At 57.0% G+C, this 24889-nt stretch overlaps 1 protein-coding gene across 1 annotated transcript in view; it reads right to left on the bottom strand.

Moving 5' to 3' along the window:
• The window catches only part of LOC111161698 (CUGBP Elav-like family member 5), a 47122-nt gene extending 23028 nt beyond the window's left edge, over nucleotides 1–24094 (bottom strand). Inside the window, exons 1-2 of the mRNA XM_022525528.1 lie at nucleotides 23836–24094; nucleotides 3852–3934 (exon numbers count right to left, since the gene is read on the bottom strand). Coding sequence (XP_022381236.1) covers nucleotides 3852–3934; nucleotides 23836–24094 — 342 coding nt within the window. The remainder of the gene's footprint in view (nucleotides 1–3851; nucleotides 3935–23835) is intronic.
• Nucleotides 24095–24889: the final 795 nt, after the last annotated feature.

Raw genomic sequence — 24889 nt, forward strand, 5'->3', positions numbered from 1 at the left:
CCTATCCATTTCTGCATTGTCTGTGGTTTCTTTTATGTGATGTCACAGAGGGCCTACAGCCCGTGAGGCCAAAAATAGTCCCTCTCTGACCCTTTACAGAAGAAGTTTGCCAACTCTTGGCCTCGAACGTTTTTGTGGGATACTGTCCAACATGGTAGCCACCAGCGCATGTGGCCATCAAACCCTTGAAATGTGGCTTGTGTGACCAAGGAACAGAATTTTAAATTTTGTTTAGGGGCGCCTGGGTGGCTCTGGGTTAGAGCCTCTGCCTTCGGCTCGGGTCATGATCCCAGGGTGTTGGGATCGAGCCCCACATCGGGCTCTCTGCTCAGCGGGGAGCCTGCTCCCCCACCCTCCCATCTGCCTCTCTGCCTACTTGTGATCTCTGTCAAATAAATAAATAAAATCTTTAAAAATTTTTTTGGTTTAATTATAATTAATGTAAATATAAACTTACATGTAAAAACTGATTTCTGACTCCATTCTTGGAAAATCTCTTAAGTATTTTAGAGCATGCAGGTGTGTGAACCTGCTTCTCCAACTCTCCGTTTTATAGAACGTAAACAGCAAAGGCAGATCGAGCATTTCTGATCACAACTGACTGTCCAAATTGAGATGGACCGAGGGGCGGGACCACCTCCGAGGGACAAAGGGACGTGAGCTCTCCTTAACTATGCCGACTGCCTGCTGAACTGATAATATCTTGGAGAAGTGTTGGGTTAAGAGGAAATCTAGCATGAAAATTAATTTCACCTGTTTCTTTTTAATTTTTAGCTGTTGCTCCTAGAAAAATGGGAATGCCGTTTGTGGCTTGAGTTATTTGTCCGTTAGCATTCGCTCTAGAACATTCACCAGCTCCTTATTCTCCTGATCATTGGATGCCAGTCATCTCTCCCAGTCATGACAATCGCAAATGTCCCCAGATGTCACCCAGGGTCCTGTGGGGGCAGAATTGCCCCCCGGGGGTTGGGACCACCTTGTGACCTGATGTGAACTCCTCCATGAGACAATGGAGGCTCTCGTGCGTTCCTGCACTCAAAAATGTGCCTGGCACGTTCTTGCCTCCCAGTCTCGGCACACGCGGTCCCCACGCTACCCCCACCTCCATCTGCCACAGCCTTCCCCATCTCTCCAGACATGGTGCAAACGCCCCGTCCTGCGAGAAGGTGCCTTGTTTGCCCGCCACCAGGTCCTCGGCGGTGGGCCAGGCCCCCTGCTTCCCCCTGGGCCCCCTCCCCAAGATGTTCCCCCCAACTGCCTCATACCCACTGTTCATTCTGTGGCTTGAATGGGGAGCCCCCCAAAACATGTCCAAGTCCTAACGCCCCAGAACCTGTGAATGGGACTACATTTGGAACAGATGTCTTTACAGATGTCAGCAAGTCATGGATCTCGAGATGGGGTCATCCTGGATTTCGGGTGAGCCCTAAACCCAGGGACAGGTGTCCTTATAGGAGAAAGGCAGAGGAAGAGCGGATACGTGTAGACACGGAGGGCGGCCACGTGATGACAGAGGCTGATGCCTCTACGAGCTGGAGAACATCAAAGATTACGGGCGCTCCTGGAAGCTGGAGAGACGCGGAGCAGAGTCCCCCCCAGGAACTCTGGAGGGAGCACGGCCCTGCTGACACCTTGATTTCAGACCTCGGGTCCCACAATTGAGAGAGAATAAGTCTCCGTCATGCTAAGCCCCCTAGTGCGCAGCCCCCCATTCACTCCTGCCCAGAAACCCTTGCTCCCAAGGCATCGTAAACCCCCGACTTCTACCTCTACCATCCCTGCCCCAGTCGCTTCCTGGGCAACCACATCTCCCTGCTGCCCCTCTGAGCCCCGTTCCCTGTGCAGAGTGGTGTCCCCAAGCACGCTGTCTGAATGGAACCCGCATCCAGAGTCTGAAAATCCCTCTGAGCGTCCCCCTGCTCCTCCGTTCCCTGTTGCTCCCATCACCGGATGCCCTCTCGCTGGGTTCCGCGCCGGCCACAGAGCAGGTGCTCTGTACGTGTCTGCTGGATGCACCACTGGGTGCTGAGGACTCAGCCCAGCGTCTGAGCCCCTGGAGGGGCCCCTGATCCCAGCTGCTGATGGAGCCCAGAGCCCATCTTTGTCCCCAACACGGAGGGAGCCGGGGCTCAGGTCACAGCAAAGGAGTCTGGCTTTGGGTCTCAAAGACTCCTTCAGGAAAATCATGTTAGAGCTGTTAGCAGATCTCCGTGAGGGTACGGATTGTTCCAGACAGAAGGGTCAGAGCTTCTAGCCCGAATCTGATCACACACACACACATACACACGCGCACACGCACGCACACACAGGTCCAGTGGACGCAGAAGGACTGGGTGCCCACGCAGGGTCTGTGGTCAGATCCCCGCTCCACTGTTTGCCAGCCGCCAACCTGGGACAGCACCCACTGCAGCACTGATTTGTTCCTCTAAGTGCCCGACGCCCCCGGGGCCCTGGCACCTGGAGACCCAGGCCCGCTGAGCATCCTCCTTGGGTCCTGGGGGGACCCGGCTGACCTCTCGACGGCGACGTCAGGAGAGACTCTGAGCCAGGACGGTGCGGCAAACTCACTCCCTAATTCCTGCCCCGGGGCCCTGAGATAACTCATGCCGGATGTGGGATAATTGTTCGGCAGCAGGAGATAACTAAGAAGATCCACAGAACTCCACTGTCCCCCTCCACCCCACACCCCCCCCCCCGCTAACCTGCCCCCAGTTCCGGCTTGGTGTGAGGAGATGCTGGCACCACGTCCATGGGAGGGAGAACTGTGAATTCTCAGATGTCACCTCCTCAGTGAAGACTTCCTTGACCACCTTCTCTACAGTTGCCTCTCTCCACTCCCCCCTGTTATACTCTTCCAGTGCCGAAGATCAGAGAGGTTAAGTCACTGGCTCATGGACACATAGCAAGGATTGCTGGGGACTGAGCAAGGAGTCCACGGATGTGGCTGCCACAGCACTCTACCGCTCTTGTCTCCACTCCACGCTCCCCTCCCCCAGAGAGGGGCACCTTATTCTTCACTATGAGGCTGAGGCCAACCCCAGGACCATTTTCGGTGCTTTCAGCGTCAAGCCAACAACCCCTGCCATGACCTCATGCTGCTGGCAGGTGCACCCCGATTACCCAGCCAACCACGTTGCGCACGTATCCTCAGCATTTGTGGCTGCAGACGCCACCCGAGCTTCCCCCAAAAGCCTTTGATGCTGAAGAGTCCCCGAGAATCCCAGAGGTCATGGGGTGCCACGGATCTCATTGTGGTTCCTTCAATTTCGATCTCGAGGCACTGCCTGGGCTCAGTTGGCTCAGGAGGACCACCTTCCCTTCACCGGGGACGGGGACCTTCTGCTCTCCCCAGGAAGGCAGGGCTGACAAGGACAGCCAGCAGGGACAGAGCCTGGGCCAGCCCTGTATGACCTGCCCGGTCCCCTCCCTACACTCCCCTCCTCTCTCGCTCCCTCTTGCTCCCTCTGCTCCAGCCACACAGGCCTCCTTGCTGCTCCTCCAACACTCCAGGCACAGTCCTGCCTCAGGGACTTTGCACGGCTATTCCATTTGCCTGCTAATGCCTCTTCATCCTTCAGATCTCAGCACAACGACACTAACGTGCAGGGCCAGGTGCCCTTGTGCCGTGTGCAACCTACACAACCACACACAACCACTCTGGTGGGGAGTACAGAGCATAGCATGCAGTAGGCACTCAGTAAATGCTCTCTCTGATGATCGTTTCTGTCTGTCTGCACCTTGTACCTCTTTCTGAGTCCAGAGGCAAGTGGGCTCCGCCGCTGATCCCAGGAAGGGCCTCAGCCTTCCCCAGGCTGACAGCAGCCCCCTCCCAGACAGCACCCCGGACTCACCCCGGGTAAGGTCTTCTGTTCGTGCAGGGCAGTCTGAGCTTTGATGGCAGAGTCCCTGGCACAATAGGTGAGAAAGGCACAGCCTGGAAAGGAAAGAAACGGGGGTGTTACGAGAGGGGATGTGTAGACCCGTGTTCATGGTCACATTGATCCCAAAGGCCAGAAGGTGGAAACACCCCAAATGTCCTTCAGTGGAGGAATGATAAATACAACCTGTCCTTCCATCCCCGCGCGGGACATGGTCCAGCCTCAGGGAGGGAGGGACTCTGACCCCTGCCACAACATAGAGGACCCCGAGGACACTGGGTCCAGTGAGAGGAGCCAGACCCAGAAGGACCCGTCCCGCAGGTCCCCACTCCTGGGAGGGCCGCAGAGGAGTCCCGTCCACACAGACAAACAGGAGGGGGTGGGAGCCGGGGCTGGGGCAGGGGTGGGGAGTCCGTGCTTCATGGGGACAGGGTCTCTGTGTGGGGACATGGTAAGTTCTGGAGAGGGAAGGTGTCGGTGGTCGCAGGACAGTGTGAGTGTGCTTCATGCCACCGAGCTATGGGACACCTGGGTGGCTCAGTGGGTTAAGCATCTGCCTTCAGCTCAGGTCATGGTCTCAGGGTCCGGGGATGGAGCCCCGCATCGGGCTCTCTGCTCAGCGGGGAGCCTGCTTCCCCCTCTCCCTCTCCCCTCCACCCCCAGCCCCTGCTCACACTCTCTGTCGCAAATAAATAAATAAAATCTTTTAAAAATCTAGAAAAAAAAATGCCACTGAGCTGTGCAGAGATGGTTAAGATGGTAAATTTAATGTTATGTGTATCTCACCACAATAAAAAAAAATTGGAAAAGAAGGAAAAATTGGTTAGGATGGTGGATTTTATGTTCTTTTTACTACAAGTTAAAAATAAAGACAGCAGCCTACTTTTTTGGGGGGCCGACAGCAGACGTGTAGTCTCCCACCCCCCCAAACCGGTGAGATAGGGAAGGGGAGAGAGGAGACCCAGCTGTTAATTAAATCCGTGGCTGAGGCTAGATGAAGAGATACTGGGAAGGCTGGGTGAGGTGTGGTGGGGGGAGTGGGTGGGGAGAGCACCAGCCGCCCCAAAGCTGCAGACGAGGGGCACTGTGGCTCTGCCAAGACCTGTTTTGTGAAGACAGGGCGCTTCTCTTCTCTGGGCCTTAGTTGCCCCCATCAGTGAGGATGGTCCGAGTGCAGGGTGGGGGCCAAGGGGCGGTGGGGGGAGCCAGCGGGAGTGTGGCACAGTGGCCAAGCGCAGAGCCAATCAGGAGAGGGAGGGGAGGGTCAGACTTGAAGTGGTCCAGAGCCAGGGTGTGACTGACTGGACGACGTCTTGGGGGGGGGGTGGGAGGGGGGGTGGGGTGAGTTGGGGGGTGGGTTGCGAAGCGTGAGGACTGCAGAGACGAGAGACATTGAGAGAGACAGAAGCAAGGAGAGAGAAGTCTCCAGAGACAGGCCGATGAGATCAAAGGTGTTGGAAAGACGTTTGCCGGAGGCCGGTGGGGGGGGGGGGGGGGGGGGATGTGCATGGGATGCAGGCGGGAGTCAGGTCCCCTTGGATGGACGCAGGGGAGCAGGCTTCAGCCCTGGGCTTTGCCTCTAACCTCTGGGGGCCTCATTTTCACTGCGTGTGAAATGAGACCATCGTGGGCCATTCTCATGCTGTTGGACCCTGTGTCCACCCCGCCCCCCACCTCCCTCCCTCTGCCTCCTCCGCCCCCTGCAGACCCCCTGCGGACCCCCTGCAGCAGAAGCCCTGGGAACAGCTTTGTGGTGCCCATTCTCGCTCCAGACAGGAGCTAATTAAGGCTGTTTCCTTCCTTCTGGGATGCGCTCCCACAGGCCGGCTGGTTGCTGGGGAGGGGTCTGCCGCAGGCCTGACAGGCTCCCTGGGAGCCCTGGGGAGGAGGGCACCAGGCAGAGCGGAGGATGGTTTCTAGCATTTAAAAAACATTTGTTGTGAGAATGTAAAATGGTGCAGCCCCTGTGGGAAACAGTTTGGCGGCTCCTCAAAAAAAGTTAAACATAGAATTACCATAGGATCCAGTAATTCCACTTCCGGGTCTGTCCCCGAAAGGATTGAAACCAGGGACTCGAAGAGATATTTTGAACAGATACTGCACACAGTCACAGCGGCGTTGTTCACAACGGCCAGACGTGGAACAACGCAGTGTCCACCGATGGATGCACCGACAGACGAGATGTGGTCCATTCATACACTGGAATATTATTCTGCCGTAAAAAGGGGGGATTCTAACCCGTCTCACCACGTGGATGAACCTTGAGGGTGTTGTGCTCGGTGTAATGAGCCAGACCCAGAAGGACCCGTCCCGCAGGACCCCACTCCCAGGAGGTCCCCCAGAGGAGTCCTGTCCACACAGACACAGAGGAGATGGTGGAACCTGGGCTGGGGTTAGGAGGTGGGGAGTCCATGATTCGTGGGGACAGAGTGTCCATCCGGGGAGATGAAAGGTTCTGGAGACAGAGGGTGGGGGTGGCTGCAGGACGGGGGAGTGTGTTTAATGCCACTGAGGTGTGCACTTAAAAATAGTTCAGATGGGGGGAGGGCGGGAGGCGCCTGGGTGGCTCAGTCAGTTAAATGTCCGACTTGTCTTGGCTCAGGTCATGATCTCAGGGTCGCAAGATAGAGCCGCCCCCCATACAGGGCTCCTGGCTCAGCGGGGAGTCTGCTTGAGATTCTCTCTCTCCCTCAGTCCCGACCCCACCCCACCCCACTCTCTCTCTCTCTAAAAATCAATAAATCTTTAAAAAATGGTTAAGATGGTGAATTTAGTGTTATGTGTGTTTTACCACAATAAAAAATCATCATTGGGATATATTAAAAACATACCACCACCCCAAAAAATCGCAGAACACATTAAGTGTACAATGTAGCAAATAATTATAAAATCATGTAACCATCTCCCAGGTCAAGGAATAGAACATGGCAGCCACCGGAAACCCCAGTGCCTCACATCCCGTGATAAACCCCTGCATCCCCTAGAGGTGACTGCTAGACTGGCTTTCGTAATAACCACACCATTGCTTTTCATTATGGCTCCTGCCCCGTGTGGGTCACTACTCAGTGGAGCTGAGGACTTCCTGCTTTTGAACTTACGTAAAGGGAATCAGAGCGTATGTACACTTTGTGCCTGGCTTCTGCTACTCCCCAACAGGTGGTTGCGGGTATCAGAGGTTAATTCCTTTTTGTAGCTGTGTAATATTTTCTCCTGTGAATATACTGCAAGTTGGCCATCTGTACTCTTGTGGGCGGGCATCTGGGCTGTCCACTGCTAGAGGCTATCATGAACAAAGCTGCTTTGGGACACTCTTGTACGGGTGCTTTGGTGCACAAAGGCATACCCGGGAACGGGACTGCAGGTTATAAGTCAGGCCTATGTTTAGCTCTAAAGGATTCCTTCGAACAGTTCTCCAAAGTGGGTTGTACCAAAGAATTCTCCAGTCAACAGGTCTGACAATATTAGTGCTCATTTTCACCAGCGCTTTTAAACGTTAGTCATTATGGTGGGCGTATCACTGTATTTCATTGAGACTTAACATACATTGCCATAGTTATTAACAAAGCCGGGCACCTTGGTGCACTGTAGGAATTCTTTATGTGCTGTGTAAATCAAGAATACTTTGTATTCTTTTATGGTTCTATCTGATGCACACATCTTCCCCCAATCTATGGCTAGTCTGTCTACTCTTTTTTTTTTCTTTTTTAGTGTTTCTATTTTCTGAATTTAGTCCCCCAAGGTCTTCAGGGAAAGCAGAGGTGCTAAGACAACTAGTCTAGGGCTGGAAAGAAATCAGGCAGAGCCAAGAAATTGGACTGCAGGGAGATGTGAGATAGAGACAAAACCCTTCTCCTTGGGCCCATTCTTGCCCGCGAGGCCTCATTTACAGAACATGGAGTGCTCTGGTCCTGGGAGGCTAGGACAGGACCCCCGAGCCACCTTCTAGGCCATCTGCCTCTGGGTCCAGAGAATGTTTTCAGCCAGAGGGACGCAAAGACTCGACTGTGTGCCGCTGTCCCCGGTGCTGAAAGCCTCGCTTGTTCTCCTGACCCGCTCTCCTCCCGATATCTCAGTTTTTCTTTTCTAATTGGGTAAAATGTGTGATGTTCACCACTTCCTGGGTAAACACAGCCTTGATTTTCAGTTTCTGTTAGGGCTGATTGGATCTCCCTCCCCAAAATTCATCTGTTGCTCTCCTAACCCCTCAGGACCTCAGAATGGGACCTTATTTGGAAAACGAGCCATTGCAGATGTAATGAGTTAAGGTGAGGTCGTAGGTTAGGAGGACCAGCCCCAGCGCCGTAGGACTAGTGTCCTTTAAAAAGGAGGACATCGGGGCGCCTGGGTGGCTCAGTGGGTTAAGCCGCTGCCTTCGGCTCAGGTCATGATCTCAGGGTCCTGGGATCGAGTCCCGCATCGGGCTCTCTGCTCGGCAGGGAGTCTGCTTCCCTCTCTCTCTCTCTGCCTGTTTCTCTGCCTACTTGTGATCTCTCTCTGTCAAATAAATAAATAAAATCTTTAAAAAAAAAAAAAAAGGAGGACATCTGGGCACCAAGACATACATTCAGGGGGAAGCCCATGGGATTATGAAGGCAGAAATCCGGGTGAAGTATTCACAATCCCAGGGACAGTAAGGACCTCCAGGGACAGTGAGGACTTCCAACAAACCATTAGAGGCTGGGAGAGACCGGAACCAGGTTCTCCCTCCATCTCAGAAGGAACCAGCTCAAGCCACACTTTCATCTCAGACTTCTGGCTCCCCAGACGGTGAGCAAACATGGTTCTGTTTTTGAAGCCCGCTGGTTTGTGGTACATTTTCTCAGCAGCCCTAGCCAACGAATACCGTCCCCAACCAGTACAGACTTTTTTTTTTTTTTAAACTTTTTTTTTTTTTAAAGATTTTATTTATTTATTTGTCAGAGAGAGAGAGGGAGAGAGAGCGAGCACAGGCAGACAGAATGGCAGGCAGAGGCAGAGGGAGAAGCAGGCTCCCTGACGAGCAAGGAGCCCGATGTGGGACTCGATCCCAGGACGCTGGGATCATGACCTGAGCCGAAGGCAGCTGCTTAACCAACTGAGCCACCCAGGCGTCCCCCAGTACAGACTTTTACTGGTATTAATAAAGTTCACGGGCTTCTAATACTAATAAACTTGTACTCAGTAATGACTCACTCATTCCTTATAGCAACCCCACAAAGTAGCTGCTAGTATTGTCTTTATTTTACAGATGAGGGTCTGGGGCATGGAGTGGGCAAGGACTTGCCCAGGGTCACACAGGTGGTAAGCATGTGCTCATTCAGGCTCCACTCTGGGGAACACTGCCTGGAGCTTGCATCTTTTAAAAAATTTACCCAGGGCCTAGGGGAGGATCTCGGGTCCCTGACTCACCCCTCCCCAAAAGGAGTTTTAAAATAGTGTCAGGATCAAATGCTGGGTCGAGGGCCATGGACGCCATTTTAATTTTTCAAGGTCTGTTTGTGGCATCCTAGTCCCAGAGAGATCTTTTGAGGGAAGCCACAACCCAACCAAAACCTACACTGGGTGAACCTCTCATCTCACTTTCAGTCCTGGCCACCCCTACCCACATATCAGCCTCCCCAATGACAAGGCGACCAGTCCTGGTGTCCAGCAGCCCCTGCCCCTGCTGGCCAAGCCCTGGGGTCCTTCCCAGTATGCTCAGCACCTGACCATCCCTTCACACCCACACCCATTTTCAAAGCCTGGACCAGGACGGACCTGGGGTGGTGGGCTGTCAATGCCCACAGATCTCTCTAGGCCCAAAGACAGAGCAGGGACGAAGATGGGGGAATCATTGGGGAACAAGAGTATGTATGTATGAAAGTTTCCTGATAACTAGATCTGTGTCATCACAGCTCCCTTGGGAGGCAGGGAGCTCCCCATCTCTAGAGGTAAGCAGCAGGGGCTCCCCAGAGAGGAAACTTCTTTGCCAGAGAATCCTGAGAGACCTTCCTCATGCTAAGATCCTCTGCTCTCTGGTCTGAGATCTGAGCTTTTGGGATTTCATGACTCAAAGCTGGAATGACAATAATAATAGTCAGTGTCCACTGAGCACCACACATCCTGTGGGGCACGTCACCGCTATCAACCCTCAGTCCTCAGACTAGCCCAAGAGAACTGCATTGTTGTGTTTATTTTTATTATTATTATTATTATTTTAAAGGTTTATTTATTTAGAGAGAGTGAGCATGGGGTGGGGGAGGGGCAGAGGGAGAAAGAATCCCAAGCAGACTTCCTGCTGAGCATGGAGCCCGACATGGGGCTCGATCCCACGACCCTGAGATCACGACCTGAGCTGAAACCAAGAGTCAGACGCTCAACCGACTGAGCCACCTAGGGGACCCGGTATTTTATTTATGATTATTTCCGTTTTTCAGGTAAGGAAACTCAGACAGCAGCCACCAGGTTAACACAGTGACGGGGCCAGAGGCCCGATCAGAAACCCAGAGGACTAACCCCAGTCTGTTCCTCCTCGACCTCTATCTTCTCCCTCTTATAAAGACAGTAGTAGTGGAGACAATGACTCCCTCACAGAGCACCGGGACAGGGTGGTCACTCTCCTGGGGCTGGGCTCCACCCCCCTCGCCCCCTCCCCTCCTTGCAGGAACCCGGCAGGGCGGGTTACACGCAGTAGTGTGGGGGAGCGGGTGGGGAGGCTTGCCGAAGACACACAGCAGGGAAGGGCAGAGTTGGAGTTGGAGCCCGGGGCATCTGACGTCCCGGGTTTCACTCCCATCCACTGCACGGAGAGGCTTTGATCTCCAGGGTGTGTATGTGGAGTGGCAGGGGCTCCCAATTCTGCCATCTTCCCTGAAATTCACTCAAAACCTTGGATACGTTAAGACAAACGTGGCCTTAAGAGCATCTATGAAAAGATAACATCTGTATCTGCATGACCCCATTGCCCAGGGCTCTCCCCACAGCCCACAAGGACACTCCTCTATCCAGCCCGGGAGATACTGCCGCGGGGGGCAAAGGTGGCCATGGTCCCTCTGTAGCACCGGTCTCTGTTCACCCTGGGCTCTGGGGACAATGTCCTCATTAACGGGCAATCCTAAGACTCGGAGGTTGGGAAGAGGTATGTGTGGTCAGCCTGGGGCAGCAGAGGTTGGGACAAAGGGCTAGGGGAAGCCCAGAGGACTGGGGATGGCTCTGTCTGGCATTGAGGGTGTAGGGAGCAGGCTGGGTTGTGTGGCAGGTGTCGAGAGACGCTGCTGGGGGGCAGGGAGCATAAACAGGGCCCCAAGGACTTTGAGCAGCAGGTGAGGAGAATGAACTGAGTTGAAGGCAGTGGGGAGCCCCAGAAGATGTGTGCGCAGGGGAGGGCACAGGGTTGTGTGCTGGGAAGATCTGGGACCAGCCTGGAGGAGGGACTGGAGCACAGGCCAGAGGCTAAAGGTCAGAGGAGGCGAAGACTGAGCTGGGGCCTTGGAGGCAGAGAGGAAAGATGGGTGGGACACTCCGAGGGTGTCTCTGGGGGGCAAGGGGCTGGGTGTGGAGGTAAGGCGGAAGGCCAGGGCCATCCCTGGGAGGGTGCAGCAGATTGTATGGTGGCCCTCCAGGAAAGATAGCGTACGTCCCAGACGCTGTGCATGGGACCTCATTTGGAAAAAGGGACTGTGTCCATGTAATTAGAGATCCTGAGATGAGATCCATCCTGGATAACAAGGTGGACCCCAGATCCGATGACAAATGTCCTTGTAAGAGACAAGAGGAGACACAGAGAGAGGAGACACCGCGTGAAGACAGAGGCACAGATGGAGGGACGCGGCCAAAAGCTAAGGGGAGCCTGGAGCCCCTGGAAGCTGAAGGAGGCAGGAAAAGCTGTCCCCCTGAGCCTCAGGAGGGAGCACAGCCCCTTGATCTCGGACCCTGGCCTCGAGGACTGGGCGAGAAGTCCACTGTTTCAAGCCAAGTTTGTGGTCATTTATGACCAACGCCCCAGGAGGCTCACAGAGATGGAGACCCAGTAGGAAGAGTAGTTTGGAAGAAAGATGCAGAATCTGGTTTGGGTCCTCAGACCCAACTGGGGGCTTGGGGGACATCAGGGGAAGGACCAGCCGCCCCCCCAGGACTGGCTAAAAGTCCCCCAAATGGCCCAGCAAGGCAGTACCCACTGAGCAGAGCCAAGCCCTGGGTCAGACGCCACGGCCTCAGGTGGAACCCTCCTTCTAAACTGGCGGGTATCTGTATCGCATGTTACAGATGCATTAAACCCAGATCAGAGAGGCTTAGCAATTTTCCTGAGGTCACACAGCAAGTCACAAACAAGGCCTAGAACTGAATCCAACCTAGGGGTAGGCAAAGGGCTTCTGAAGTTTCAGAAAATCCCAGAGTGAGGGGGACTACTTGAGTGGTCTAAACAAAAACTGTTTTTTTAAAGCTTTTTCCCTTCTTAGTAGTCATGGTGGATATTTTCATGCCTAAGTGTAGGATTTCAGTCATTTCTGGGGAGCCGGGCAGGTCTGGGAACTGGCCGCGTCCCCCGGCACCCCGAGCTCTGGCTCTCAGCCACCACCCTGGAGCTCGCCACGCCCTGGTCCGCACACCCCCACCTTCATCTCTGTCCCCATTCTTCCTCCTCCACCCCCGCAGCCCAGTCCCAGTGTCCCTTCCAGAGGTGGGGGTCAGGCACCCCTGTAGCTCTCTCCAGCCTGTGTGGGTCTCTAACTGCCCATCAGGAGTTACTGTCCCACTGGATTGGGAGTCCCTGAGCTGAGTGTGGGAACCAGGTGAGCTGGCCACCGACATGTCCCCAGGGCCCAGCCCTGGGCCCAGCATGCTGTGTGCTCAGCAGAATTTGGCCGCAGCTCACGGCCTCCATGCTGATCGAGCACCCATCGACGCCCTCCTGGACCTGCTGGGGGCCCCTTCACCCGGTCTCCCTGAGGGCACCGCTGCCGCCCTCCACCCCACAACAGGCCCTCCTCCAGGGGGCCACCAGAGGGCGCCTGTGAGCACTGCCTCAGCCCACAGCCCTCCAGGGCTCCTACCTTCCTGGGGTACAAGCCCAAGTACTCCCCACGCAGTCCCTAAGACCCCACATGACCTGCTTTGTCCCCTCCCTGTCCTCCCCTCCTCCCTCTCTCCCCCTAGCCCGCTCTGCCCCAGACACACACACCTCCTCTGCTCCTCTGACACGCCAGGCCCTCCTGCCCCAGGACCTTTGCACGGGCTATTCCAGAACGCACTCTGCCAGATCTCTGCACAGTTCATTCCCTCCCTTCAGATCGTGCCTCAAATGTCACCTCCTTAGTGAGGCCTCCTTTGAGCACCATGTGTAAGGTTACGGCCCCCCATCGCCCCCTCCCCCAGCTCTATTTTTCCGGTGCCCTCATCACCATCTGCATGACGCACACAGGTTTCCCTCACTATCCAGAAGTTGAGCGTTCCTGCAAAACCTTCTGACAGCCTAAATGGCATACAGCAAGGAAGCAACCACCATTAATTTACATGGAAAACTTCTTGAACATTCCCAGACTCAAAAAATAACCTCTTAGGCTTTTCAGATACTTCAGGACACATCTCGCTAATGGATGCACAGAATGAATTGAGATAACGCACAGATGCTCACACAATTCGGAGCCCTGGACACTGATGCGTGGATGCCCAGCATGGTCCTGGGGAAGGAGCCCGGTGGGGCGGCGCTCGCTGCCGGGGTGGGGGAGGGGGGAGCATTGCCTCTGGGACAGCTCCCTGCAAAACCAGTGCATAAAAACAAAAATCCCCTTCAGGTTTCCTTCAGTTACCAAAAAGAGGTACTCACAGAGGCCTTTTGTAGGTTTTTACATGTTTGATTCGGGGGCGGGGGGGTGGGACTTAGATATCACCCGGCACACAGTAGGTGCTCAATGGACACTTGTTGGCTGAATGCTTGCATTTTCAAGCTGACCTGCTGATATCAAGGCAACTCTTCGAGGGCAGGGACATTTGATCGTTTTCATCCCTCCCCTTTCTTAACATGCGTGGCACGGACTTATTCAACATTTCCTGAGCACCTATTATGCACCAGCTATACAGCGGAAACAGACGACGGAAAGACTCCCTTGTTCACTGCTGATCACCAGCATCTCCTGCTTCCCTCGCCAGCAAGGACGCCACCACAGCTAGTTGTGCGAACCCTCCTCCCAAATCCCTTGGACCCCCAAGCCCCTGCCCCCCAGGTGCCCCATGTTCTTGGTCTTTAACCTTGGCTTTGTGATCTAGCCCGGCCCGGGGCCGCTCACCGCTGTGTGATCTTAGGTCACTTAACTTCTCTGAGGCTCCACTAAGAATTACAGAAGACACTCCCCCGTGCTGTGGGGCCACCCTCCACCAGCCACCTGCCCTGGACGCCCTCTCTGCTCCCCTCCATCCTCTCAGCCCCAAGCTGTCCCCACTTGCTGACAAGAGCGGGGCTGGCAGGCTCCCTCCTGTATCCATCACCCCTCCCCTCACTCACAAACTCATTGGCTCGAGCTCCTGGACCCCTCTGGCCAGTGCACCAGCTCAGGGGCACCTCCCCCCTCCCTACCTCGACTCCTTAGCTGCCACTGCTGACTTCTCCTATGCCCCAGACTTACGCAGTGGGGCTTCCCAGGCTCGACAGGACACACACCCCCAGTCTCCTGCCCGCAGCTGTCTTGATTTCTCTCACAGACTGTCCCCACTGCTATGCCACTGGTCCCTCCATCCGTACACCCACCCACCCACCTGTCCATCCATCCGTCCACCCAGCCATCCATTTTCCCACCTGCTATGTTCCAGGCACAATTCTAGGCCCGGGGGACATAGCAGAGAACACAAAAGGCAAAAAACTCCGTCCTAATGGAGTTTGCAGTCTCGGGGCGGGGTGGTGGAGAAAGGCAAAATCATGTAAGAAGCAAAATCTATGATCTGCGTTATGTCAGAAGTCTTCATTTTCACAGGGAAAAGAGGAAAGCAGGGAGGCAGGGTTTGGGGTGCTGGAGGGTGGCTGTGCTTATAAATCACGTCTGCGGGGAGGCGGCCCCAAGAAGGTGAGGGTTGAAAGGCAAGAGGAAGGCGGATGCGAGGAAGGGGAGGAGCCTTCATCAAGGAGGTGACCTCTGAGCCCGGACCTGGAGGAAGAGATAGAGGAGCCCTGCAGAGCTTTGGGAGAACAGCATCCCGGGTAACAGGGATGGCTCATGCAAAGGCCCTGGGGCAGGACTGGCTTGGTGCATTGGACAAAAGGCAAGGAGGCCTGTGTGTCTGGAGCAGAGTGGGTGAGGGGGAGAGAGGGAGGCGGGGAGGGCAAGGTGGGGCAGGGCAGGTCATACAGGGTCTTGGGGGCTGCAGAGAGGACTCTGGTCACTCTGGAAAAGGGCCATCCCAGACTCTGTGGGGGCGCTGAGCAGCATCCCTGGTCCCCACCCACTGGACGCCAGGAGCACCACCAGTTGTGACAACCACAGACATCCTGAGCATCACCCGGTGTCCCCTGGGGGCACCACTGTCTCAGGTGAGAACCACTTTGCTAGATCCCTTCCTCTTCCTCACCTCCCCCACTGAGAGCTGATGATTTGACCCTTTAACTATGTCTCCCCGGGACCTTCAGGTTAAAGCCAAGATTACCCGCCTTTGCAGCCCTTCCCGCCTCGCCGCTGCTGCCTTCCAGACTCTTCTCTTATTCCCTCCGCTGCCCTTCTCCCCGATCCACTTGTAACTCCCCAGACACACAGCCTCCAGGCCTAGGGTGCCTGACCCTGGAATTCCAGCCCCTCCCCCATAGCCCTGCTCTCCTCTATGCTGTTTCCCCCCAAATCACTGTAGAATACACATAGCATAACTTTACCGTCTTAACCATGTCTAAGCGCACACTCACCCCGTCCTGCGACCACCCCCAACCTCCAGCTCCAGAGCCTTCCATCTCCCCACATGGAGACTCTGTCCCCACAAAGCACGGACACACCACCCCTGCCCCAGCCCCGGCCCCCACCCCCTCCTCTTTGTCCCTGTGGACGGGACTCCTCTGGGGCTCTCCTGGGAGTGGGGTCCTGTGGGACGGGTCCTTCTGGGTCTGGTTCCTTTCATTGAGTCCCGTGTCCTCGGGGTCCCTCCGCATCGTGGCAGGGGTGAGGGTCCCCTCCTTCCTGAGGCTGGACCGTGTTCCCGAGTGGGGACGACTGCGCCGCGTGTATCAGTTCATCCATCAGCGGACATGGGCTGTTTTGCACATTTGGCCGCCATGAGCTGTGCTGGGAACACCCGTGTGCAAACAGCTCTCGGAGACCTTCAGTCCTTCTGGGTCTGTGCGAGCTGTTGGCTCATACGGCAACGGGTGTCAGTGTTTTGAGGAACTGCCAGACCGTCTTCCCCAGCACCGCCCCAGCACGATCCCCCAGCCGTGCGTGAGGGCTCCGGTCTCTCCACATCCTCGCGGTCACTCCTGTCTGCTCTGTTTTCAAACAGCTGTCCCGGGGCGTGCGGGCTGGTGCCTCCTTGTGCGGCTGGCACGCGTTTCCGCAGCACCTTCAACCCCAGCTCGTCCGCTCCGCCCGCCCCCAGCACACACCACCACCCCTTAGGGCCCGCACAGACGTCTGTCCAACTCCCAGAGCCATGGGCTCCCCGTGGACACAGAGTGGGGGAGGTCGGGGGTGAAGAGATGAGCCCGCAGCCCCGACCGTGTGTGGGTCCTCAGGGAGGTCTCCTCCCCTCCCTGGGCCTCCATCTCCCCCTGTGGCGAGGTTGCTCTGGGCCCCCCCAGCCGCAATGGGGGTCCCTCACCTGCTCCTTCCCCCAAGCAGAGGGCCAGGGACAAGGACGCCCTCTCGCAGCTTTCCCATGTTTATCCTGACCTGCCGCCGGGCAATCAGCCATCCTCAGGAGGCCCTCAGAGGGGCTGGGGCAACGACAATGCTGACAGAAAGCTCTATCTGCTCTCCAAGACCCTCTCTGCCTTAGTTATCCCATCTGGAAAATGCAGGTTCTGAGCTCCCTAAGGGACCCTGTCTTTTCCCTGCTCACCGCCTTCAAGGGCTCCCACCTCGCTCAGGGTAAAACCCATCCTTCCCAGGGTCCACAGGCCCACAGTCCATCCCTGCGCAACTGGCCCTGACCCCTCCTCCCTCCCTCCCCTCACTCTCTCTGCCCCAGCCACGTAGGCCTTCTCGCTTCTCCTCCAACAGGTCAAACTCAGGGCCTTTGCATGTGCTGTTTCTGGTCCTGGAATGCCTTTCGCTTGGCTTCAGAACCACAGCTTTCTCATCTGTCATTCAGATGAGAGGCAAGGGAGGCAAGGCACGCTGTCACCTCCAACACACATCCTACTTTAGCTCCTTCATGGCAGCTCAGTCCAGTCTAAATCTTACTGATTTGTTTCCCCATTTGTTATCAGTCCCTCCTCTGCCTGGGATTGCTTTGCATCCCCAGAGCCCAACTCAGTGCCTGACACATACTAGAGACTTGACAGACAATTGTTGACCATACGACCACCTGGCCCTGTATCGAGGACCGCTACAATATGAAGGACATCACTCAGAGTCATTATACTAATCACATGATACAAGTGAACTCTAATTTCTACAACCTAGTCTGGAAGACAGCTGTCAATATCCCTTCTCTTTTACAAACGAGGAAGCTACGGCCCAGAAAAGGTGAGGTGGCTTGTCTAAGATCCCCCAGAAGCAACAAAGCAGAGACAGGAACAGAAACCAAGCCTGTCCGACTGCAAACCTGACGGGTCATCCCCACCCATCATGTGAGGAAGAAGGTGGTAAATGCTGGGGAGGTATCCATCGTCCACACACGCATCCACCCATCCATCCATCCACCCACCCATCATCTGTCTACCCATCCGTCCTTCCATCTACCACCTACCCATCTACTCATCCATCCATCCATCCACCCACACATCCATCCATCCACCCATCCAACCATCCATCCATCCATCATCTGTCCGTCCATCTATCCATCCACCCACACACCCATCCATCAGTCCATTCAGGCTTCCACTCACCTACCTGTTCTTTCATCTACCAATCCACTCACACATCCGCCAACAAATTGTCATCCATCCATCCATCCACCCATCCATCCATCCATGCCTGGGCCAAACTACTCACTGACCTGTCCATCTATCTGTATCGCAGCCAGCCTACCCGCCTGGACCCGCCCACTCCCCACCTTCCCATCCTCTCACTCCCCCATGCCCTCATCTATCCACATGTTTACTTCCAAACAGCGAATAAGACACAGTCCTTGCCCTCCTAGAGCACATGTATTAGTGGCGACCCCCAGGACCCCAGGCCAACAGGACATTGCTAGGTCAGTGTCTTTCAAACCTAGTAGCCCCTTCCTCTGTCACTGGTTGTCTTTGGCCCAAGGACCGCCAGCCTCCCTCGATGACCTTTACCTTGAGTCTTCATCTCCACACTCACACCTCTGTCTCTGCTGCCTTCCCTCCTCTTCCAAAGTGGGTCAAGCCTCAGTCCGGGAGGTTGTGAGGCCTCGATACATTGCTATGTGACTTGGGGCTGAGTGCTACCGCTCTCCGAGCCCCAGTTCCTCATGTGACCCGTGTGGGGGAGGGGAGCTTGATTTTTCTGAGGACGAGAGTCTGCTTCTTTGCACTCCTCTTCCCCCACAGTGTGGGTCCACCCCACGGGGAAGCTTCCTCTCTTTTCATCCAGGTGCGTAGGAAGTAAGCATATCCTGAAGAGGCTGTGAGGCCAGAAAGAGGCCGGCGACGGCTGGTAAAGACACATGAGGCGCCCTTTCCACGCAAGTCCGACTTCCTCCCCTGCTCTACACTTGTCCATGGCTCCCCAGTGCCCTCCGTCTGGGATCACAGGCCCTGCAGGCCCTTGCTGACTCTCTGGCCTCATCTCCCATGTCTCACCTAATGCTTTCTGTTCTCCACGCACCCAGGCCTCTGTAAACCCGGCTGCCTCTGCGCACGGGCACGAGGGCAGGGACGGCTGCCCAGCGCACTCTCTGCTGTGTCTCACACGCATCGCTGGGCCTGGGACACAGTAAGCGCTTCTGTGAATGAACAAATGAGATGTTTCCCCACCGCACCAACTCCTATTCGTCTTTCAAAGACCCTAAAGCCCTCCTCTGTGCAGCCGGAGTCCACAGGCAGAGCCCCCGATTCCCTGTCCCGTTCCCCCCACGCTGCTTCCCTGTCTCTGCCCTGGCCCTGACCATCGGCTCTAGACGCTCACGGCCAGCTCTGTCCTGGCGTTAGAGGGCCTTCATCCTGCCTCACCCAGGACGAGACAAGGCCCCGGAGGTTTTCGGGAAGTGTTGGCCGGATGAATGAATGAATGAATGAACGAACGGGCACCTGAGTGAGTGCGGCCTTCCTGAGCGTCCCTGATGGCCAGGTTCTCATCTGCCAAGGTCAGGGGTGAGAGAGAGAGACATGAGCCCATGCCAGACACAGCTCCTGGGCCCACCCCCAATGCCAGAGCCTCTCGGAAGAGCCCTGCTAGATAAGTCCCATGTCAGAAGGGGACACTGGGACTCCGAGGACCCCTTCCTCCTGTCCCCACCAGGGCAAAACCTCAGCCCCTCTCCCACCAGAAGTTTCCAGAGTTAACACTGCTCTGGGCCTTTGCACATGCTATTCTCTGTGCCAGGAACACCTGTCCCCTTCAACAGATCCTTCTCACATGATGTCAGCTTGGTCACATGATGAGCCCAGCCCGGTGCCAAAAGGCTTAACTGCCTACCATTCTGGTCCTCACCATCCCCGCCCTCTGAGATGGAAAGCGCCGCAGCTCTCCCATTCCTGTAGGTGGCAACACGGTCAGCCGGTGAGATGCACAGAAACCAGACTCATCTCAAGGCCAAGTTTGGAACGGCTCTTTCACACTGACCACCTCCTCCAGGAAGCCCTCCTGGTCTCCATACCTGCAGGAACCAGGGCTCCTCTGGGTTGTCCCTGGAGGCGTGTGTTTCCACCATCACAACCCTAACAGCAATGCCTTTGACCTCCTCGTTCCTCACTGTGTCCTCCTGCCAGGCTGGGATTTGAAGGCAGGTCAGGTCTTGGGGGACATTTCTGTGTTGTTCGACATCGTATCCTGGGTCTAGAACGGGGCCTGGTGCTCAGTAAATGTTGGTTATATGGATTGATGGAGACATGGGTCTCATTCACTCCATCGTGAATCCCAGACCGATTCCCGTTCCCGCAGATTCCCAAGTCCCCACAAACGCGGCACACAGTCGGTGCTCAGTCAAGGCTCTCTGCCTGAAGGAGGGCAGAAGTGATGCCACATTCACAGCCTGAAAGGCCCCGAGGGCCTCCTAAAAGCCTGTTAAATCAGGGAAGAATGGGTGGCTGGGGAAACTGAGGCACAGAGGCGGGGCATGCCTAGCTCTGACTCTGGCCCCCAGCACCCCCATGCGGCCATTCTCACCTCACCATCTCCTCCCTCGGCGCCCCCACCAGGCAGCCCTCCGTCTCCCGGGGCTGGGCTCTCACGCCTCAGAGCTCAGTGTGCTCCAGCTGCCCCTCCTGCCACCATCCCAGCAGCTGGTGCTCCCATGGAAACCACAGGCCTCCACCCGGCCCCCCCACCTGCAGCAGCCCTCCTCGCAACCTCCGCTTTAAGATAAATATTGTCATTAACATGCAAATGCATATACGATTACCATAAATGGGGGGCCTTCGGCCGAGCCCTATGGCGGAGGGGGGGGTGGGGGGGACACCGGGGCAGGGTGGGCATTGATGCTTGGCTCCCCTCGGGAGAGAGGGACCACGTGGCCACACCAGGCACCTCTGTGAGCCCCCTCTGAGGGAGCCGTCCCCTGGCTGGGACCTGGTGGGGGGACATGGGGACACTGGCCAGTGGGAACACCCACCCACCCCCCCCCACACCCTGCTCCTGGCCTGAGCTCTTGGTGAGGCACAGGTCTGAGTGGAGAAGCGGCCTTGCTCCCTCCACGCTGCCCCTTCTCCTTGGTTCTCCCTGCCTCCCCCGCCTCTCCCTGGCTGTGTGTGTGTGGGGGGGGGTCCTCCCCTTCCCCTGTTCCTCTCAGTCTCTGTCTCTCCTTCTGTCTCTTCTGTCTCTGAATCTGTTTTTCTGTCTCTCTGTCTCCATCCCTTTCTCTCTTAAAAACAAAACAAGCCAGCGCCCAAGGGCCTGCCCTCCTTCTGAGGACTGTGTCCTTCCCATCCTCCCCCTCCCCTGCCATATTCCCAGAGCCCCAGGCCTGGCTGGACCATCCCTTGGTCTCAGCAGGGGACCCAACACACTATCCCTGAGGCATCCTGCCTCCCGTCACAGCCCCTTCCCTCCCCAACACCATCTTGGAGGGCCCTGACTTGGCTTGGGGGAACCTGTCACCTCTCCATCACACAGACAGACTTTTGTATTCCCTGGGCTGGAGGGAGACAGGTGGGGGACAGCGGGGGATCCAGCTCCGCTTGGTCCTCAAGACCCAGTCCCGGCCCCTCCGAGCCTCAGTTTCCCTTCCACGTGAAAGGTGCTAATGCTCACAGCCCACCTCAGGGGTGACCCCTTCAGCGGGCGCTGAACCGGCCCCAGGTATGACAGTTAAGGATGAGATGACCCTTAGAACGAGGGTGACGAGGACGACACTGGGTGGCCCTTGCTGCATGGGGAGCCGGTGGCACGGTGACCCACTTCACCCTCTCTGGCCCTCCAGGACCCCTGCTGCCCCTCGTCATGGGATCCCCTAGCATTCAGGAGCCCAGAAGGCTCTGGGCAGGGATGTGGGGAGGATTCCCCTCCCTTCTCCCCTCCCCCAGGACCACACCCCCAACCCCACTACTCTCAGCACGGACAGCAGGTGTCCTGTACCCTGTTGTCTCCCCAGGAACTAAACCAGATCACCCCCATTTCCCATTCATCACTCCCTTTGGCTGAGACCCAGAGAGGGGCAGCCACGGGCCACAGGTCCCCCAGCAGAGCCCCAAACACTGTCGGTCCTCGAGACCCCTCACCTCCAGCTAGCCCCGCCCCCCAGCCCGTTCCCACAGGCGAGGCCCAGCCAGGCCCAGCACAGGTGGGATCAGGAAAGAGATCCATCCTTGACCCGCGGGCATCGGGGGGTGGATGTGAGGACAGGCCCCCTGCCCAAGCCACAGGCCCTCCATCCAGGACCCTTGGGACGTGGAGGGTGACAGGCAGGTGTCTGTCAGGTGACACACTGTTTCCTAATTTTCCCCCACCTGAGAAAGCCCCTGAGGTGTCCCTAATCCAAGAATTTCCAGCCAGAAAAACATAACCGCACATTCAAGGGGTCTTGCTCTGTGACAGTGGGGGAAACTGAGGCTCCGGCCACAGTCTCTCTTTTCTTCCTGGCCAAGGGGGGGGAGGGGGGCGCCAGGGGAGACTTAAAAAATGAGAAAAGGGGAAAGAAAGGAAGGATCACCCCGCGTGGCCATCTCCAGCTCCCTGTAGGCTTCCTCGATCCAGAGCTCACCGACAGCCTCTCAGCCCAACATTTGGGGGCCGTGCAGACACCCCCTCCAGCCTCCAAAAGAATCTTTCTAGAAATGGGCCCTCCAGGCATACTCAGGGTAGGGGCTTGAGGAAAGAGCCCTCACGCAGCCGTGGACCCCTGAGCGTGACTCATGGATGAATGGAAACCCCCCACCCCCCTAGTTCACATAGAAGAATTGGATTTTCCAAGCCTGATTTTTTTTTTCTTTTCTTTTCTTTCTTTTTTTTTTTTTTTTGGTGATGGTTGGATTTGAAAAAAGGTGGGGGATGGGAGGGGCTTCTTTTCTCCCCTAAGATACCAGCTGGAGGGTCTAGCTACAGTGATAGGCCCTCGCTCCATCCCACCAGACTCTCCCCATGGCCTGCCCGGTCTGATCCATCCATCCCTCCATCCATCCTTCCTTCCTTCCTTCCATCCAACAAACATGTATTCATGCTTCCCAGGCCTGCAACAGAGAGGAGGACGGAGACAAGCAGGGTCTGAAATAGGTCCTGGGCCCTGGTCTGTCCCCCAGGCACCTCCAGGGTCTTGTCAGGGCTGCGCAGCACAAAGCCTACACCGTCCCCACCCTCGGTCGCCAACATCTTTACAGGAGAGCCGTCAAAGCTACCGTAATTCAGACAGCGGGCCCACGACTGGAGCCCAGGGCTGGGGCCACAGTCCCCCGGCACCTCCTCCCAGCATCCCATCAGAGAGAGAATCAGGTGGGAGGGAGGTGGGCAGGCCTCCCCACCCCTCCTGCCTCCCCCACTGGGCTCCCAGGTCGCCCACGCCTCCCCGTCCACCCTGGGATCTGGGCTCTGCCAGATGGACGGTCCAGGCTCATCGTCTTTGGCCTCAGACCTCAACACATTGCTAACAGGCTAGGCCAGTTTTAACTTGAGCCAAAGGTGGAGGCAGGGAGAGGGAGGGCAGAGAAATGGAGGGGGGACACTGATCCAAACAGAGAGGATGGGCAGAGGGGAGGGCACGCCATAGCATTTTAACCACCCAAGGCTGGGGAGGCTGGCGCCACCACCACCACCACCCCGGCCTCGCTCAGCTCCCTGATACCCCCACACCGCTTTCTTTGTAGTTACCGATTAGCCCGGGGTCCTGGGCATCCGTGTTCCCTGCGGCTGGCCGGACCTGCCCCACTGGCCTGGCTTTGTGAAAATGACCAAAGCAATGGAGTCCAGAGGTGCAAACTTTCCCGACGGGGCCTGGGGAGGCCGAATGAATGGGGTGGGGGGGCGGGGAGGGGGGGCGATGTTCAGGCAGCTCCCCCAGCAAAGGGGCAGGAAAGAGTGGGTGAGGGAGGGAGGAAGGGGTGGGGGTCCAGGGGGAATGGGAGGGAGAGGCAGAGAGAGAGAGAAGGATGCTTGGGGGGGGAGAGGATGGGAGGTAGAGGGAGATGGGAGAGGAGAGAAAAGGAAAGAGAGAGGGAGAGGGAGAGAGAGGATGCCGGAAGGTGGGGAGGGAGGGAGGGGGGGGGGGGGGGGGGGGGGGGGGAGGGGGGGGAGGGGGCCGGGGCGCCCACCTTTGTGCATTCCCGTGTAGGGGTCTTTGAGCACCGTGAGCTCGTAGATGCGGCCGAACTGCTCGAAGAGCGGCTTGAGGTCCTTCTCGTCCAGGTTGCGCGGGATCTGGCCCACGAAGAGCTTGATGGCGTCCAGGTCCTTCATGCCGTCGGGCTGCCCCCCGGGGGGCTCGGGCCCGCTGCTGCCCACGGGCGAGGGCCGCGTCTGCAGGAGCTGCTGCTGCTGCCGGCGCGCCTCGCTCTCCGTCAGGCGGGCCATGGCGGGCGCAGGCGGGCGGCGGGCGCGGGACCGAGCCGGCGGCGGCGGCGGCGGCGGCGGGCGGCGGGCGGCGGGCGGACTCGCAGCTGGAGCGACGGACGCCGCCTCCCGCCTCCCTCCCGCCCCGTCCCCGCGCCCTCCTCCCTCCTCCGCGCGCCCGCTCGCTCCAGCATCAGGACCACAAAAGGGCGGCTCCGCAGCGGCCCCTGGCGGCCGGAGCGCGCCTCGCCGCGGCGGCGCCCCCCGCCCCCCGCCCCCCGCGTGCCGGTTGACGGGCGCCCGGCGCGGGCGGGGAAACCGAGGGCAGGGCGGACTTGGCTTCCAGGGCGCCGCTCCTCCCGCGGCCAAGGACAGGAAAAACCACTAAGCGTGGCGCGCAGCTCTCCAGGGTGCCTGCCTGGCCTTGACCGGGCCGTCCTTGGCCCTTCTGAGCCTGTAGCAGTATAGGAGGTACTGATAGCATCAGGGACAAAACCCAGAAGACACCCTCTGCTCACACCATGTGCCGAGCACTGTGCTCAGTACCTTCAGGTTTATAAGTCACTGGATAGAAACAGCCATCCCCGTCCAGGGTTTCGGCGGCAAAACCCGTGCGCGCACAAACACTCAACACAAAAACAGAAAACAAACAAACAAAAAGAGACTGCAACCCTGTGTCCCCAACAACAGCAACCAGAACTAACATTTTTTCTCACACTTGCTCTGTGCACATACCATTCAAAATATATCAAAGGATATTGACACATTGGGTCCGACTGCTCGGAGACTATCCCGTCATCCTACCTTAAAACTCTC

Source organism: Enhydra lutris, unplaced genomic scaffold (genome assembly GCF_002288905.1).
Source record: "Enhydra lutris kenyoni isolate GAN:26980312 unplaced genomic scaffold, ASM228890v2 scaffoldscaffold86, whole genome shotgun sequence".
Lineage (NCBI taxonomy): Eukaryota > Metazoa > Chordata > Mammalia > Carnivora > Mustelidae > Enhydra > Enhydra lutris.